Source organism: Lacerta agilis, chromosome 17 (genome assembly GCF_009819535.1).
Source record: "Lacerta agilis isolate rLacAgi1 chromosome 17, rLacAgi1.pri, whole genome shotgun sequence".
Classification (NCBI taxonomy): domain Eukaryota; kingdom Metazoa; phylum Chordata; class Lepidosauria; order Squamata; family Lacertidae; genus Lacerta; species Lacerta agilis.
In genome coordinates this window covers 22,632,272-22,647,605 of record NC_046328.1, presented here as the reverse complement: position 1 = coordinate 22,647,605, position 15,334 = coordinate 22,632,272, and the positions used below count along the sequence as shown (strand labels likewise).

Here is a 15,334-nt window from a genome sequence, read left to right as displayed (position 1 = left end):
CTGTGTATATAAATTTGCAAAGGAACAATGGGATTAAGTTTCCCCCCTCAACTGTGTATGTTTATTTTATAACATTTTTCCTGTGAAGAAAGGGCATGATTAGATAATACAGTGGTACCTCTGGTTGCGAACTGGATCCGTTCAGAGCCCTGTTCGCAACATGAAAAGGCTGTAACATGAAGCGCCGTCTCTGCGCATGCTCGCCACGCGATTCGGCACTTCTGCGCATCTGCGTGACGTCATTTTGTGCGTCTACGCATGCACGAACCGCCAAACCCGGAAGTAACCCGTTCCAGTACTTCTGGGTTCGGCGCATTCGTAACCTGTGATGAACGAAACATGCAGCATTTGTAACACGAAGTACGACTGTATGGATATGTTAGACCTTGAAGGACATGACAACAGATTTGGATGGCATGCATACTTGTGGTATGATAAAGGCAAAGTACATAAAGGATTTTATAATCACATAATTAGGAGATCACTCTTAAAAGTTAGGGAAAGATATAAAGATTCATAAGAACAACAGATCCCATGGTGGTTGTCACCAACAGAAACAACTACAACTCCCATGATCCCTAGTTAACAGGACCAGTGGTCAGGGATGATGGGAACTGTAGTCCCAAAACATCTGGAGGGCAGAGTTTGCCTATGCCTGACTTATGGAATATGCCAAAATGGCGAAGCTTACAGAAAAACTTAAAGACAAGGACAATAGAGGCTTTAAAAAAGAATGGGAACGGTTTATGATGTACTTACAGAAATATTGTATAGAAGTGGACTCACTAGCAGGGTTTGAGTAAGCACAATTAAGAAAACAAATGTAAAAGCTAAGGAACAATAATTGGGAAAATAACAAAATGTAAGATGTAACTTGAAAGATATGGTATAAAAATGATAAGAATATAAGAATATTAGCCAAAAGACTTTAAAATTAAGGTAAAACAAAATAAGCAGAAGAAGCAAATATTTAAAGAACCAGAAGAGGAGGTTGAGGAAGTCAAGGGAGGGTGGGGTGGGTGGAGATTTGGATTTACATATTTTTTCTTTTGTTGATGGTGACTATTTTGAATATAACATTGTAAAAACGAATAAAATTTATTTTTTTAAAAAAACAACCACACATGAGCACATTAAAGCTCTCCAGTAAAATAAAGTGTGTGTGTGTATTCCACTCCAAACAATCTATTAATTGAACCTCTTGGAACTTAGCATTTAAGAGGTAAGGAGTTGATTCTGTGCATATAAATTTGCAAAGGAACAATGGGATTAAGTTTCCCCCCCCCCTCAACTCTGTATGTTTATTTTATAACATTCTTCCTGTGAAGAAAAGGCATGTTATCTCTGCTGACACAAATTCACACTTGTATAACTGCAAAAAAACAAGCATCTGCGATAATATCCTCTCGTTAGAAAAAGTGCCCCAAATAATCTTACAGAAACCTCTGGATTGCCAATGGATTCATGGAATTCGTGTACCAAAAATTTTAAACAATGCCTATAAAGCCTCATGCTACGTAATTAAAAACAAATCCTTATTTCCTGATGAACAGTCTTTGGACTATAATGTAACTTGAATAGAAAACTAAAGATTTTTCCTCCAAAAGCATTTTATTTTTTAAAAAAATCCAATAATAATAATAAAAAAATAAAATAAAAATAAAAACAGCCCTTTGTTTTACATTTCCAAACTTGGGTGAGGCACCTGGCTCAGGGAAGGAGGAATATGCAGAAACCTAGTTAGTCAGTGCTTTCCAGCTTTGGGAAGGTGACAGGGCTCTGGGAAATCAGAGTGAGGACTAGAGGGGCCCCTCAGTTTTTAGCCTCAATCCCTCCCCCCCAGGCCCTTGCAGGTAGATAATGTGCCCCCCCCCTTTTTACCCTGGGGATTTCAAGGCTTCAACCATATCTGCATATAAAGACAAAATGGAAAATATAGATATACAATAGTGCTTTTTAAAAAATACATAGGGAAAAGGATTATTTTAAGTATTTACATTTAAATAATGGTGAGCGATTGTGAATATGCTGACCGGGGGCCCCTTTGGATTCGGAGGCCCCGGGCCAAGTGGCTCATATGACCCCCCCCCCTGGTTTGGGCCTGCCCCCCCCAACGTGCAGTTTCCTTGCTGCGATAATATTGCAGCCCACTTGGTATGAACAGGTGGACTGCCCTGGCTATCACCCAGCCCATTACTCTGTGGGAGGGAGAACATTATACAACCAAGGTTGCCTGCACTGCTCTGAGCTTCCCAGCAGCTTCTCTTTTCTTTTCTTTTATATTCATCACAATCACCATTATCACACACACAAAAAAGAAAATAATATAATTCCCAATCTCCCCACCCCTTCCCCCTCCCCCTCCCATGACTTCCCTCAACTTCCTCTTCTGGTTCTTTCAATATTTGCTTCTACTGCTTATTTTATTCTACCTTAATATTGTAGTCTTTATGTTAAATATTATTATATTATTACCATTTTTGCACCATAATTCTTTTCAAATTACATCTTGCACTTTGTTATTTTCCCATTATTACATCTCAGCTTCTGTGTTTGTTTTCTTAGTTGTAAGCGTTTACTCTTCCCAGCAGCTTTTCTATCTGCACACCCAAAACCAAAGCTTCGGTTTGAAAAGGGGAGGAGCACTGTGGAGTGTTCGCAAGAAAGACCTAGCATTAAACACAGGTATCTCTCACACACATGTTAAATTTACATACCTCTTGGGACAAAACAGGAAGTTGTCTACCTTTCCGTTGTTCCAGTAAATCTCTGGGCGCGTTTGGGATTATCAAACAAAGACACCAGCCAGGAATACCGGAGCAGAACGGCAGCCAGCAGGCGTGATCTTTCTTAAAAAGAAACTGTTGCAAGAGGACTCCCCCACACACACTAGCGCGACAAAGGAGCAGGAAAAGGCCCCAAACCAAAGCGAGTTCCAACTTTTATCAGTTCCTAAAAAACACCCCTAAAACTACATCATGCATACATCACAATTTCATCACACTTTGGGCGGGTCTGGAGCATAGCTGTCAACTTCTCTCTTTTCTTGCAAGGAATCCTATTCGGAATAAGGGAATTTCCCTTTAAAAAAGGGAAAAGTTTACAGCTATGGTCTGGAGCTGAAACCTGAGCATCAGGTCAGCCTCCCACCCCCTTCCTTGATCTCCACCTTACACTGATTAAGTAAGGAAAAAAGAACAATTTACAAGTTCCTGGCTTCCTGGCCAAAGTAATCCTCTCCTTATGCTGGCCAAGGATCTAGCCCATTCCTAAATGGTCTCTGTCATCATTGTTCGTGGGATGGCTAGCTGTCTGACACCCATCTGCCAAGGTGTCAGGGATTATCTCTGGTGGGAGGGGTTGCTGAGAACGTGGTCTTTTGCCTTGAGGATTATGGCTGACTTTTCATGCAACCCAAGTTCCCTCTCCCCCCCCCCCCCTTCGCTAGCCACCCTTCCCCTAAGTAAAACAAAAGTGGTCTGGTGGAATTCTGACGAACGGTTGATTTGATAGAAATATTTGAAGGTTTCCCATAGTATAGAATGTGTGCTCGAATGTTTCTGGACCCTGAACTGGGGAAGGAAGGAAACGATTTATTTAAAATGTATTATATATTGTAGCAACAGTGGCATTTCGTCCGTGACCTTGTTATGAATGTGAATGGAGATAGATGCTGAACGTTTGCCAGTGTTCTCAGCTAATGCTTGTTTGGTCCTCCTTGGCTTTGACAGGTTATTTGAATGCGTTGGTTCAGCCATCCGGACTACCCAGCTTGTAGATGAGTGAGGCAGCCTTCTTCATTGAACATGTGTGTCTGAGACTGCCCTTATTTATGGGAGATATTTTCATAGGAATGTGTGCATAGTGTGGTGCTTTGCGGAACTTTTGTTGTGGAGCACGCACCCCCCCCCCCAGGCCTTCTATTTCCCTCCTCAGCCAGGACTGGAGGTGGGGGGGGGGAGATAAATTTTGATGAGGGAAAGGCAATGGGGCAAATTTGTCAGGCGTGCGCAGGCACAGCGTGAAGACTTTTCACAGAGAGGATCCCCATGCGGGTTTCCCCGCACGTAATGTAACAGGCAGGGAGCCAGCTCAGATAGAGAGAAAGACAGCAACCATTTTATTCCCTTTTTAAGCGCCGGCTCCATCCATCGCTTCCCTCCCACCCCACACAGTTAAGTCCTGTCAAAGGCAACTATGGGGTTGCGGCGCTCATCTCGCTTTCAGGCCGAGGGAGCCGGTGTTTGTCCACAGACAGCTCTTCCGGGTTATGTGGGCAGCATGACTAGACCTCTTCTGGCGCAATGGAACACCATGATGGAAACCAGAGCGTACGGAAACGCCATTTACCTTCCCACCACAGCAGTACCTATTTATCTACTTGCACTGGCATGCTTTCAAACTGCTAGGTCGGCAGGAGCTGGGGCAGAACAATGGGAGCTCACCCATTCACAGGGATTCAAACCGCCAACCTTCTGATCCTCAAGCCCAAGGGGCTCAGTGGTTTAGACCACAGCGCCACCCTGTTGGAGATTCATTCCCCTTGTCTTCTGTCATGGGATTGTTGTTTATCATATGATGGTGTATGTTTTCATTCCACAGTGGGAAGTGATGAAGACAGGATGTTTCTGTTACTGTGTTTCCTGAAGTGGGACTATTGTCCTTTGTTCTTTCTCTTTGCTGTCTGATGCTAGAGAGAGAGGGAGCCATGTTGCAGTGCTCTGTATATGTTTATATGTAAATAAAGTAGATTAGCCAAAATGCTGAGTTGCTGAGTTCTGTTATGCAACTGCGCAAACTCTGCAGGTCTGTAAGTGTGCTAACGCTTTTTGGCATTAGTTGCTGTGATGTTCAGGCATAAGAAAGCTTTTGAAGCTCCCGAACGATCGCCCAGGAGGGAGGGAACATGCCAGTTGGGCATGTGTCTCTGCCAGGGTCCTACTCGTGTGTAGGAAATCCTAACACTCTGTATCTGCATCCTAGCCTGTACCTCAGCTTCACAAGGAGTTGTCCATGGTCCTCTGCTCTTACCAACCTAACCAGGTCAGAAACCACACCTTTCCAGATGACACCCTCTGCTTTCCCAACAATCTCCCTGATTTTTGACAGGAAGGAGAGACAAAGACAGCATTGTTGTTTGTCATTGTTCATTGTTGTTATTGTTAAATTAATTTCCCACCTTTCACAAGCACACCTCAAACACACACATCAGATGTCAAAAGTGCTCCACACCTCCTGGATTTCTATGCAGGTCAAATCATGATCCTCTTCAGAATCTGACCTAGAGAAGGGAGTTACTACAGGCTGGTCCAGCTGTTGCGTATTTAGCACATTAATTGCGCTGCAGAAAGCATGCTGGGGAGACCACACGTTCAGACCACAATGAAGAAACCAAAAAATACTTTTTGCTTGGTGTTAATAACAAAACAAAAACTACTCCTTTACATTTAATCTATAAGTATGACCCACCGATTCACCTGGGTACTTCTCTTTATATACTGTACCCAATTGCTGACACAGCTTAATTAACACAACTTAACAGCACCTGCTATACAGCTTCACTGCTGTAAAACTAGGTCATGACTTTTACTCTGGCTTTTAAAGAGATACACATCTTGTGAAACAATAATGAACCTTAAAATATAAATAAACCATTCAACACCGCTATGCCCTTTTTGCACCAGACAGGAGATATTTGGGGTTAGCACTGATGGGTGCAGGATCTGGATCAGTCACACATCACAGGACACCAGTTTGGAGTGGGTCAGCTAGGATTTCATCAGAGGTGGACAATTATCCAGGAAGCTAGGAGAAAAATGCACAGGCAACACCTGTGAACATTTTTGCAATCAATATCCAATAATGCAGCAGTTCACAGAGAGAACTTTTCAGGAAAGAAATTTGTCATGGACCAGTATCATCGCTGGGGCAGATCTACTATGAAACTAAGGAAGCTTAGCTGGGCCCCTAATCCCACAGGGGCCCCAAAAGCAACTTTAGTGCACATTGCTTAAGAAATTTGGGTCCAATAGACCTAATTTGAGCCACATTGATTTGAGTCGGCTTTATTTTTTTTTTGTTGTATACATTTCAACAACGCCAAAGCTTGAGAGTCAGTAGCACAGACACTGTAAAGGTGTGGTGATCTGTCATGGAACAACCCCATTGAAAAAGATAACAGTGGTTAGCCAAACCTTATTGCTAGTTGTGAAGGCCCTCACATGGCAGTTTGAGCTTCAGGGTCCCCCAAATGCAGGCCTGCCACTGATTCTCACCCTTATGCCAAAGGCTCAAATCCATTTATTTTTCTTTCCAATCTCTTCGTGGAACACTTGAAGATGCTCTGTGGAGCACAGTTTGGCAACTGCTGCTCTAATATAATGATCCTGCCATCTACAACATGACCCTTTGACCCACAGATAAAACATCCGTTCTGCATCCAGAGGGTCCCAGGTTCAATCCCCAGCATCTCCGGATGGGGCTGGGAGAGTCCTTTGTCTGAAATCCTGGAGAGCCCTCGCAAGCCCATGTAGTTTCAGAGGTCGGGAACTAAAGGCCAAACCTCTGCAGGCTATTTTGACAGGTGGGTTGGCCACCTAGCTGTCAATCATATGACATCAGGTGATTTAAAGCCCTCCTCCTGCTGCTGCTGCAAAGGAAGAGGAAGGAGGGCCCTCAAAGTGTGCTCCTAATTTTGCCTTTGCAACCTTGGCTTGAATTCAGCACTTTTTGAATTTGGTGTCTTCTTCTGTCGCCACCCAGGCTGCCACTTTCAAAAGGTGCCCAATTCAAGCCAAAGGTCCTAATTCTTTCTTCCTATTGTATTTGATGCCATGGCTTTTACCTGTCTCACACATGACCTCACGGGACATCAGGAGATAGGCAAGTGGATGTCACAAAAGGGCCTCACATGGGCCGAAAGTGGAGACCTGGGGTGGGGCCTGGTCTGAGCCGATAGCCCAGAGTTTCATTTCCCCTGGTGAAGACTATCAGAGCAATGTTCTGGTTCCATATAAGGCAGCTTCTTTTGTGGCTGGTCGAGGTGTTGATTTTTAGAGAACACACGCATGCTTTCAATTTCATAGGACTTACACGGAGCCTTGATGGCAGGAAACAGGCAGTAAAGAAACAGCAGAGCAAAGCCGAAATGATACCATGCAAGGCATTTTTCATTCTGGGGCTACTTGCGCTACCAGCTGGTAAGTTCTGGATGCTAACCCCTCCCCACCACCACCACCACCGCCAATCTGAAAAGGAAGAACATGCTTGATAGATAGGGTCTTGGTTACTTGGAAGTCCTTCCTCAACTCCAAAACATTTCCTGTATCACAAATCCTGGCTCTAAAACTACAAAGTGTTTGGTCCTGGCACCTTAAAGACCCCACCCCCAGTTTATTGTGGCAGCTTTCTGGGGTAGGCCTACAGTCCCCTTCACTCCATGCATGAAGAGTGATCCTCCACTGTTTGGTGATGGGCACAAAAGTGGGTGGGTGGTGTCAGCCATGGGACCATTCCTGGTATGCAAATAACTTTAAGATGATTCCCAACAGCAAAAAATGGCATAAATGTTTTCAGGCTATCCTCATTTTGTCACCTATCATGTTGAAGACGTGGTCCTCATTAGTTGGCAGCATTAAGATAAATTCAACTGTGTAAACAGAGGGCCTTCTCGGTAGTGGCGCCCACTCTGTGGAATGCCCTCCCATTAGATGTCAAGGAAATATACAACTATCTGCCTTTTAGAAGACATCTGAAAGCAGCCCTGTATGGAGAAGCTTTTAATGTTTGATATTCTATTGTGCTTTTAATCCTGTTGGGAGCCACTAAGAGTGGCTGGGGAAACCCAGCCAGATGGGCGGAGTATAAATAAATCATCATCATCATCATCATCATTATTATTATTAAGTTTTGATCGGTATAGTAAATGAATATTGAATGGTTTAGTTTATGTAAAATATGCAGGGATTTACAACGATATGTGAATTGAACCATGGAAAGAGAAGAAACGAAGTCACTGACATTTTAAGGTTGTTTAATGAATATTTTAAATTTTAAAATAGAAAATTTAATAAAAATTATACTAAAAAAAGAGAGACACGGTTCTCATTTAAGCCAGAATTATCTGGCTTTCTCCATTAAAAGTCTGAAGGACTTATGTTTAATGAATATGTGCAGGAGGTTGGAGAAGACAACTCTTGGGATCCCTTCCTACTTTACAGTTCTGGGGAGAAAGATGCAGATCTTGCCACACACACATTCCACTGTCACAGGGCCATATGTAACTACGGTTATATTGGGTTGTGCAACTGGCAGGGGAGGTCCTGTTGGTGGTGGTGCAAGTGAGTGCTGCCTGTTCTTGATAGCAGCTGCCCTTTGATGCTATGCCCTCCCTGCTGAAATGTGCCAGTCCTTCACTATTGTGGAATATCCAGGCAGAATCAGAAAACCTTCCTGTTCCTCTAGGCACTCATCACCGAGACACGCTGTTTCTGGCAACCATGAAATGATTCCGCTGTGCAAAGAGATTTGATTGCTTTTAAATGTTTTTCAGACCTGTGTATTGTTGTGCCAGCCTCAGCTCCTTGGGGAGGAACCGGGGTGATTAATTGATTTGTGTGTGTATATAGATAGAGCAATCATTAATTAATTGTGTGTGCATCTGATAAAAACAGCTGGCTGGGCTAAGGGAGTAGTTAATGCCTCCTTGCGAGAGGGGGTAGTCCCTGCCGGCGAGAAGGACACTCTCTCCAAGTGTCCCTATTTTCCAGGGACGTCCCTGATTTAGAGAAGCTGTCCTGGTTTCTGATTTGATCCTGAAATGTCTTGCTTTTCCTTAGGACGTCCCTATTTTTGTTGAAGTTTCACAACTATGACTAGTTGTATATAGCAGAGGGCGTGCACGATTCTAGGAAGCACACAGTGGCAGATGTTGTGCAAGATGAGTAGGAACAAGAAATTGCAACTAGTAACTTGGTTAAACTACAGTGGTGCCTCGCAAGACGAAATTAATTCGTTCTGCGAGTGCTGTCGTATAGCGAAAATTTCGTCTTGCGAAGCACCAACGGGAGAAGAGCAGTTTGACGGGGGGGGGAATCGGAAATTTTTTCGTCTTGCGAGGCAAGCCCATTGACAAATTCGTCTTGCAAGACAGCTTTCCGCTAGCGAATGCCTTTCGTCTAGCGAGTTTTTCGTCTAGCGAGGCATTCGTCTAGCGGGGTACCACTGTACAGACGTTTATTATGTACAGCACTAGCAAGTTGCTATATACAGAAATACAAACTCGGAACATAAATTCTCTCTCTCACTAACCACTATCTCCTCTGAACTACACCAACCTCCAACTCACCACTATCAACTCACCACAAGGGAAGTCATGAGTCCTCATGCCTTTATGGATAGCAGACCTGTTTCCAGGGCTCCCATTTCTCCAGGCAGATTTGGTTCTCAGCCCAGACTTCTTGGCTTCCAGCCAACCCTTAATTGACACTGCTATGTAGCTGCTTCTTGGCACGTACTCAAAATCCCAACAATTTTCACTGGAGAAATGTTGGAGGTTATGGAGTTATCCAACCCCAGAGCCATCTGAAGGCAATCCTGGATAGGGAAGGTTTTTTTTTTAAAGTTTAATGTTTTGTTGTGTTTTTTATATATGTTGGAAGCGTCAGGGCAACCCAATAGGATGTGTAGGGTGTAAACAGTAAAATTGTCATTATGAAATGGGATGTCTCTATTTTCCTCAGAGAAATGTTGGAGGGTATGGAAGGAGGCAGTGGTAAAAACACTCCTCAAGAAACCATTACTAGATTTGAACAATTTAAATAATTACCGGCCAATCTCCCCTTCTTGGCCAAGGTTCTTGAGCAGGTGGTTGTGGCACTCTTGGAGGAAACTGATTTTTGAGATCCATTTCAGTTGGGGTTTAGCCCCAGTTTTGGCACAGAAACTGCTTTGGCCGACCTGTATGACTACCTCTTTTGGGAGAGACAGAGGAAATGTATCTTTGTTCATTCTCCTTTGTGCCATCAATCGCGGAGGAGAGCAAGACTTCCTTCATACAGGGTCTGGCTTGGTTATAGGATTAGCTGCCCTCCTAGCACATGCCCCAAATGCTCTGGCTGCATTGCTGTGAACGGCCATCTTTTGCTTCAAGTAGGGCCAGGAATTTTAGTCTGGCCCAAGTCCAGCTTCAGAGAGGTCCGATACTGGAGGGGGCACTTGAGGGAAAGAGAAGCTGCTGGCTCTCCTCTGGCTCCACTACGGAAAGCACAACGGCAACCCAAAGAGGGATCACAAACACCCTCCAGCTTTGCTCCTGAAGCACCAATCACCAATCCATGGAATAGGGCGGGGGCACCATTTTGTCATTCTCTTCAGAACCCAGCCCCGGAAAACTAGAATTGCTTTTGGAAGACTTTGGGCAGCTCCACACCATCCATTTAAAGCACATGGCTTCTCCCAAAGAATCATGGGAACTGTAGTTTCCTCTCACAGAACTATAATTCCCAGCACCTTTAACATTCTACAGCCTCAAGAATTCTTTGGGGGGAGGCCATGGGCTTTAGGTGTTTGTTGGATGTGCTTTAAATGGATGGTGTGCAACTGCCCTTAGAGGATAGGTGACACTGCAACATCTTCATGGTTTGACCCCTGGTTGAATGTGAACAAAAATAAAGGCTCCCGCCCTTCCTAGCTGAAAACCCAGAGAGCTGCTGCCTGTCAGTGTGGACAATACTAAGCTAGATGGACCAATGGTCTGACTTGACATAAGGTAGCTTTCAATGTTTCTTGACAGTTTCTTTCTTCATTTTCTTGACCATACAGGTTCCCCTGGTGAAGAAAATGCTGAGAAAAAGAAAGGAATTATTGGACAATCTGCAACTTTCCTGCTGAACACTTCAGAACAATTTCAAAAGATTTACTGGGTTAAGGAAAAGCAAGCTATTCCAATTTTTGTGGTAGCAATTCCACAAAAGGATCCAGAAGAGAGATGTGAACTCCGTGACCAAATTCTAGAATATAGAGGGCGGCTGAGTGTCTCTGAGGACTGCAAGATGTTACAAATCAATAACCTAAGTCAAGAGGATTCTGGCATATACCATGCACAGATCAGGATAGCTGAAGACAAAAATCCAATACATGAAATATTTTCCCTGAAGGTATATAGTAAGTATTCTAAACATTTCAGCCACCCAGGATGGGGCTCTGATTGAAGCATCTTAAACCTTGAACTGGCTTTCATGTAGAGTCCCTGACCCTGCGGAAATAATTCTGGGGCTGCATCCCCACCAGGGCCCTTCTGCACTGATGAGGCCTGCAAGGAGAATTAAAATGGTGCTTCATATAACACAATATGGAACTCTATCCAGACCTCCCACAAAAAACCCAAACAGGGCCCATCCCCATTACTAAGATCTCACATTAGCTCAAGATAATTCCTCATTATCAGATGTAGCCCAACGGGTTTTTGAGGTGATTGTGCACCCCACAAGAGCTACAATGGTTCCATCACACCACTTTCGCCTCTTTCCACAAGAAGGGATGAAAACCACAGTGTGGGATATTTTTGGCACAGAATTCGCACTCAGCCAGGCATATTATATTGTATTTATTTCCTGCCCTTTACCATAAGGCCCCAGGAGAGATTACTGTACAAGGTTTTAAAATCAAGTAAAACAATTTAAATGTAGCAGTTTAGGATGGGTCCTAAATGCATATGAGGTGTCAGAGGCCAAGGTAAAGAGGGGTGTGTTCAGCATATGATATAAACATTATAGGGTGCCAGGCAGATCTCTGTAGGGAGGGAATCCCATAGCTCAGGGGCTACCGCAAAGAACGCCCCATCCTGGGCCACCACCCCCAAATGTTTGAGGGAAATGGAAGTACAGATAGAGTCTCCTCTGCTGATCTTCACATCCAAGGGGGTCTGTAGGGAAGGAAATAATCTCTCATGTTTTGTTCCCTATCTCCATTATAAATAAATAAATAAATAAATAAATAAATAAATAAATAAATAAAAACTTTTAGTATGCCTTTGCTGCTGTTTTCTCTTACCTTTCCATTTATTTGCAACTGCCTTATTTGCCATTTCTGGTAATTATTGCCCTTTTGTATACCATGTCTCTCTCCCTTCCTGTTCAGAGCGTTTATTGGAGGCTGACCTGAAGATTGTCTGTGACCAAAAAGATTATCGTGGCGGGAATGGAACTCTGCAGCTGAACTGCTCTGCAGGCCTCTGGGAAGATGATGTGAAGTTCAGCTGGGCCCCAGCCAGCCTGAGTGAATCCACTGGGAGATCTCTAGTCACCAGGCACAATTTAGAAGGCAATGATTTGAACTTCACTTGCATAGTAGAGAACCCTGTTGGCACAGCATCCAAGACTGTGTCTTTCCAGAAAATTTGCAGCACTGGTGTTGTAAACAACAATGGTAAGATTTGCTCTTCATTTTTCTCTTGGCAGAGTAATGTCTGCATCTAAGCTTGGGCTCATTCATATTTCCACTTGTCCCCTACTTTCAAGACACAGGTTTGAGTGGTCTTCCACTTGTCTTGCCACTTTCCTGAGAAAATACAACTCTTTGCTGCTGAATCAGAGCAAATGCCAATCTGCACAAAAAGGTGTTTCATTAACATTTGCTCCAATTCAGCTGTAAAGAATGGGTTTTCTTGGAGGAAAGCAGCAGGAGAAGCAAAAATGTGGGTGAGCCTCTAATTTTGCAATCCTGTTTGTGGATGAAGTTAAGTGGCTGTGAGGAGAACAGAGGACCTGGGGAAACGTAGAAAAGCACCCCTGGTGGTTTTGTGGAATTAGAACATTTGTAATATCCTTACAAGAAACTGGCAGTTGTAAGATTTCTCTCTCCTTAAAAGCTGCTTAGGAAGACAGTTGTTGCACTGGCAAAGAACGACACAATGGACAGGATGGTATCAACGGGAAGGCAACCACGAACAGCGCCTATGATTTTACATAGTGGTTAATGATTCACAAACCAAAAAAGGAAAAACCTCACCCAAGGTGGGACACTCACACCATATATGGTAATGCTCCTGCCCTGGGCTCCTTAGGTGACACCCCCAGACTCCTCCCAGGACATCTTCATTGCATACGTGCTCTTCCTCATGCCTTCTCTCACATGCGCCCCTCCCACTGCTCACCTTGTGACTTTCTTTCCAGTACTTTTCCAGCCACTCCAGCACTATTCCAAACATCCCCTTTGTTCTCCTGTCCCTGCCGACACGTGAATCCCCATCCTGGCGCTCCTGTCAGCGTGGCTTGCCAGCGCTGCGTCTCTAACCTTTGCAGAATTGGCGTGGCTTGCCAGCGTCAATCTGACCACAATCCCCACAAACAGTGCTCCGCCACTGATTTCTAGGCAGAGTCATGGGTCTAAGCTCGTCTTACAGTCTTGAAGGCGACCTGACTAGGAGGACTGAGGACCTGGAAAGGTCTTTTCATAATTTGCTCGGTTTCTTCTTAATCAGGACAGGACAAAGGATAGCCCCCTGACCCAAACAATCTTGATATTTTCCCCATGTGTGACTCTTTGCATTTCACTGGGCGTTTGCAGCACAAGATGGTGGAGAACTGGACCAATACAAACAGAATGGACTTCAACAGGGACAAAAGCAAGGTTCTAATAATCAGATGCACAAACGTAGGATGGAAGACACTTGGCTTGACAGCAGTACATGTGAGCAGGATCTAGGGGTCTTGCAGAGCACAAACTTAACATGAGTCAACTGTGTGATGAGTCAACTGTGTGATGCAGTAGCAAACCACCACCACCACCACCACCACAACAACAATGCAATTCTAGGTTGCATCAACAGAAGTGTAATGTTCAGATCAAGGGAAGTAATAATACCATTGTATTCTAGATGCAGGACAAGCAAAGTGTAGATGGCAGAATACAATAGTATTACCATTGTATTCTGCCATCTACACTTTGCTTGTCCTGCGTCTAGAAAGCACAGGTCTGAGCAGTTTCCCCCTTGTCCCATGATTTCTAGGTGGGAGGCTGAGTGGTTTTCCATTTGCCCAGCCACTTTCCCTGGGAAACCCCACTCTTTACAGCTGAATCAGAGCAAACATCAATCTGTGGGAAACCTGGTTGACATTTGTTCCAATTCAGCAGTATAGAGCAGGTTTTCCCCTGGGACATATGGATGAGCCCTTGGTCAGACCCCAGCTGGAGTCCTGTGTCCAGATCTGGGCACCACAATTTGAGGAGAATATTGACAAGCTAGAACGTCTGCAGAGGAGGGTGACCAAGATGATAAAGAATCTGGAAACCAAGCCTTATGAGGAACAGTTGAGGGAGTTGGGTATGTTTAGGCTGGAGAAGAGAAGACTGAGGGGTGATATGATAACCATCTTCAAATATCTGAAGGGCAAGCCTGTTTTCTCCTGCACTGGAGGTCAAGACTTGATTGCAAGAAAGGAGATTCCAACGAAATGTTAAGAAGAACTTTCTGACAATAAGAGCTGTTCAACATTGGAATGGGTTCCCTCAGAAGGTGATGGACTCTCCTTCCTTGGAGGTTTTAAAGCAGAAATTGGATGGCCATCTGTCATGGATTCTTTACTTGTGATTCCTGCATTGCAGGGGGTTGGACTGGATGACCCTTGGAATCAGTGCTGTCAAGTATCCCGTTTCCCCCGGGATTCTCCCTTATTTCAAGCAGTTTCCTGCTGCTCTCCCTTATTTTTTATTTCCCTTAAATTTCCCGTTTTTAATGGAAGCAGCTCCTCCCCTGCTGGCCAGGGACTGGGTGGGAAGACCTCGCCTACTTGGAGAGAAAAGCCTCAGCCCTCAAAGCAAGTGGGAGCCGTTTCCCGTGCTTACAGGGGGGTGTATTCCTCCCCCTGCATCAGCCCCTATCCGTTGCCACCGAGCCCCTCAGCCAGCCAATAGGGTTAGCTGGCGGGGAGAGCCTGGCTGCCTTTGAGCAGCTGCTGCTTCCTGTCCTGTTTTGATGGGATCAGACAAGAAGATGATGGGGCTCCATCGCGCGGAGCACATGGCTGCCCTCCTCTTTGCTGGCTGCCCTCCTCTTTGCTCCGCTCCGAGCCCGCTTGGAGTTTACATTGCTGCTCCGCCCACTTTTGCTTCTGGCTCCGCCCACCACTGACATGTGACTGTCCCCGGGATAGGTGAGACTGCTGATCCCTTATTTTCAAATCCGAAACTTGACAGCTATGCTTGGAATCCCTTCCAAGACTACGAACATTTCTATGGTTCTATGCGGCATTAGGGTCTGGAAACTAACATATATTGTTGTTTTGTATGTGCATCTTTTCAGGAAATGAGGCTTGCTATGAAAAGATGTCTTTAA

The 15,334-nt window shown here is 44.5% G+C and overlaps 1 protein-coding gene across 1 annotated transcript; it reads left to right on the top strand.

The window, feature by feature from the left end:
* The first annotated feature begins 7,039 nt into the window (after window positions 1-7,039).
* LOC117039106 (SLAM family member 5-like) lies at window positions 7,040-13,497 on the top strand. The gene is made up of 4 exons (XM_033136140.1): window positions 7,040-7,199; window positions 10,822-11,163; window positions 12,139-12,426; window positions 13,481-13,497. Exons 1-4 carry the CDS (start codon window positions 7,148-7,150, stop codon window positions 13,495-13,497), a joined length of 699 nt encoding a protein of 232 aa, XP_032992031.1. The 5' UTR covers window positions 7,040-7,147.
* The last annotated feature ends 1,837 nt before the right edge of the window (window positions 13,498-15,334 follow it).